Here is a 2,497-nt window from a genome sequence, read left to right as displayed (position 1 = left end):
CGCCATTCTTAAGTCACTTTGAATCTTATTGTAAAGAAATATTAAATTGATTATTAGCAATATGGTTTATAACTCTGGAGATGAATTCAATATTTTAGATACCCAACATTTAGATTGATATAATTTTTAAAAACTTCCGTTAACTTGAGAAGAAGAATATTTAATCTAATATTCTAATGATCTAATATTTCAATATAGCCCATAATAATCTTATAATTGGTTAAGAATGGCGATCGTAGGTGATACCATGCTGGAAATTATTGTGTCTGGAAGTTTTTCGTGAACTGCCAAAATCAAGAAAACTGTTGGTCAACAAGAAAATTTTTAATGTTCATGTTCAGACATGTTCATCTAGTCGAGCAGGTTTGCTACTTTTATACTTGGCATCGCCTGGCTGCTAATTCCTTTCTGATGTCAATAATTAGCTGCAAGTTCATTCTTTTGCATTTCCCTCGTCGATATAAATCCATACATATTATATATTTATTCATTGAATTGAAAGAAAAATAAACCTTGTAAAATTGAGACTAACGAATCTAAAATTTAATTATGTATCTTTCATAATGCACTGGCTCATCCAATCGAAATTGCTTAGGTTATATTGAGCACTGATTAATGAGCCCCTTTTTTCGCGCAGTACTTTCTGATCTACCCAATACACTAAATCAGTATTATGTAAATTGTATAATTTCGATGGATGGTAAATTAAATAACGCTAAAGACAAGAACAATTTTCATCATTAGACTGATTAATGTTTAATAGAATAATATTACCAATAATAAATACAAATAATCAAGCCAGGTTCTGTGAAATTGGTCGAGATCAGTCGTATTGGTTCAAATATTGTGTATTGCATCGATGGAAATAAACAAAATGAACGAATTAAAGATGAATTTTTAATTTGAATTTTACATGAATTTACACAAATGGATTAAGAAATTAGTTAATGATAAACTTGTAGCTTAAGCCTTGGCAGCAGCCTTTTTGTAGTCATCACCATATCCTCCTGATGAGTATGAGTCTGATCCATAGGAATCATCACCGTATCCAGATGAACCATAAGAGTCTGAACCGTAAGATGATGGAGCGTATGAGTCACCAGACCAGGCATCACCAGATGAGTATGAACCAGATGAGGAACCGTATGAAGGAACTGAGTATGGAACAGCAATGTATTTGTTGACAACAACTGGAACGTGTTTAGTGACGAGAACTGGTCGTGGCTTGGTGACAACGTATGGCTTTGGAACAGCAACGGTATGGACGTCGACAACCTTTCGGTTAAGGTAAACTTGTTTGACGACTGGTCGCTCAATGATGATCTTCTTTACTTTTGGTGCATAAGAGTCACCTCCATAGGAATCACCAGCACCGTATGAAGCTCCTGCAGAGTAAGCATCACCTCCGTATGATGAACCGTATGAACCAGCTCCGTAGTTTGAGGCCAAAGCTTGACCAGCAAGAAGGGTGAAACAGATAACAATCTAATAATAATTTAAAAGAAAAGAAAAGAATATTATTTTTCTTATAAAATCAAAATTCACTTTAAATCCTTGTTTGATGAAACTCCATTTGTAATCACTTTCTTACCATTGAGTTCATGATGAGTTTTGTTGAATTAGTTTATTAAACTGAGATGTTTACTTGATGAATAAAGATGATTTGACTGACGATTTTGAACATTCAAGAAACGCTTTTATACCGTTTTTCATCTTGACTCTTCGATCTCTCTTCCGTTCAAAAGTTCCAGAATGAACTGCCCATTATGGGAGGATCAAAGTTTAACTATCAAAGTGATCTTCCTCTTTCACTTTCACTTTATGGTCATGATTCAAATAAGATTGATAATTTATGCAGTTCAAGGTAAACAGTTCATAAGTTAAGTAACGGTAAAGCATTGAAATTCAAGGTATGACCGTTAAAGTTTATAACAAAATCAATTGATTCAATTCCGGTTTGATCAAGTTTTTAAATTTTCATATTCATCACCACAAATTGAATAAGTTTTCGGTCTTGAGCTTGGAGCTCTAACTTGGAGGTTAATTCACTCGGAGTATATTCAGAATGAATTAACCTCCAACTATTAATATTCAGAGGTATCCAAATATTATTAGTCCTTTAAACCAATCTTACTGCTTAACCAGAAAGTTTTGAAAAACATATTGATCTTCATTTACAAGTAATAAGGTTAAATGGCGCAAGTAATTCATGTCAAACTGTCTTTTTACATCTCCAAACAACGTTAATGTGACCAAAACTTTACCGGACATATCTCAAAAAGGAGTTCATATGTGTAACCAGAAACGTTAAATTTCAGCTCAAGAGTTGGTGTGTTAGTAAGTACATGAAATGAAGTCCATTTGTCCACAAAAATTTTTCTTTGATCGACAATTTACGATAAAATGGCTTTCAAAGTCAAAACTTAAACTGCTTGCTATGGGTTCAAAGCTTTTCATTAAACTGGTTTTTTGATGTAACTTTAAATGATCAATAAGA

General features: G+C 33.1%; 1 protein-coding gene across 1 annotated transcript; it reads right to left on the bottom strand.

Annotated features, from left to right (window-relative positions):
- Positions 1–883: 883 nt before the first annotated feature.
- Positions 884–1,657, bottom strand: LOC107364853 (uncharacterized). The gene is made up of 2 exons (XM_015932291.3): positions 1,592–1,657; positions 884–1,485 (listed from the first exon to the last, which is right to left on the bottom strand). Exons 1-2 carry the CDS (start codon positions 1,601–1,603, stop codon positions 964–966), a joined length of 534 nt encoding a protein of 177 aa, XP_015787777.1. The 5' UTR covers positions 1,604–1,657; the 3' UTR covers positions 884–963.
- Positions 1,658–2,497: the final 840 nt, after the last annotated feature.

The sequence above is a fragment of the Tetranychus urticae genome, chromosome 3 (genome assembly GCF_039701765.1).
Source record: "Tetranychus urticae isolate SD_2017Ah chromosome 3, NJAU_TeUrti_SD_1.0, whole genome shotgun sequence".
Taxonomy (NCBI): Eukaryota; Metazoa; Arthropoda; class Arachnida; order Trombidiformes; family Tetranychidae; genus Tetranychus; species Tetranychus urticae.
The sequence above is the reverse complement of the archived record's forward strand: the minus strand, read 5'-3'. Positions and strand labels throughout refer to the sequence as shown.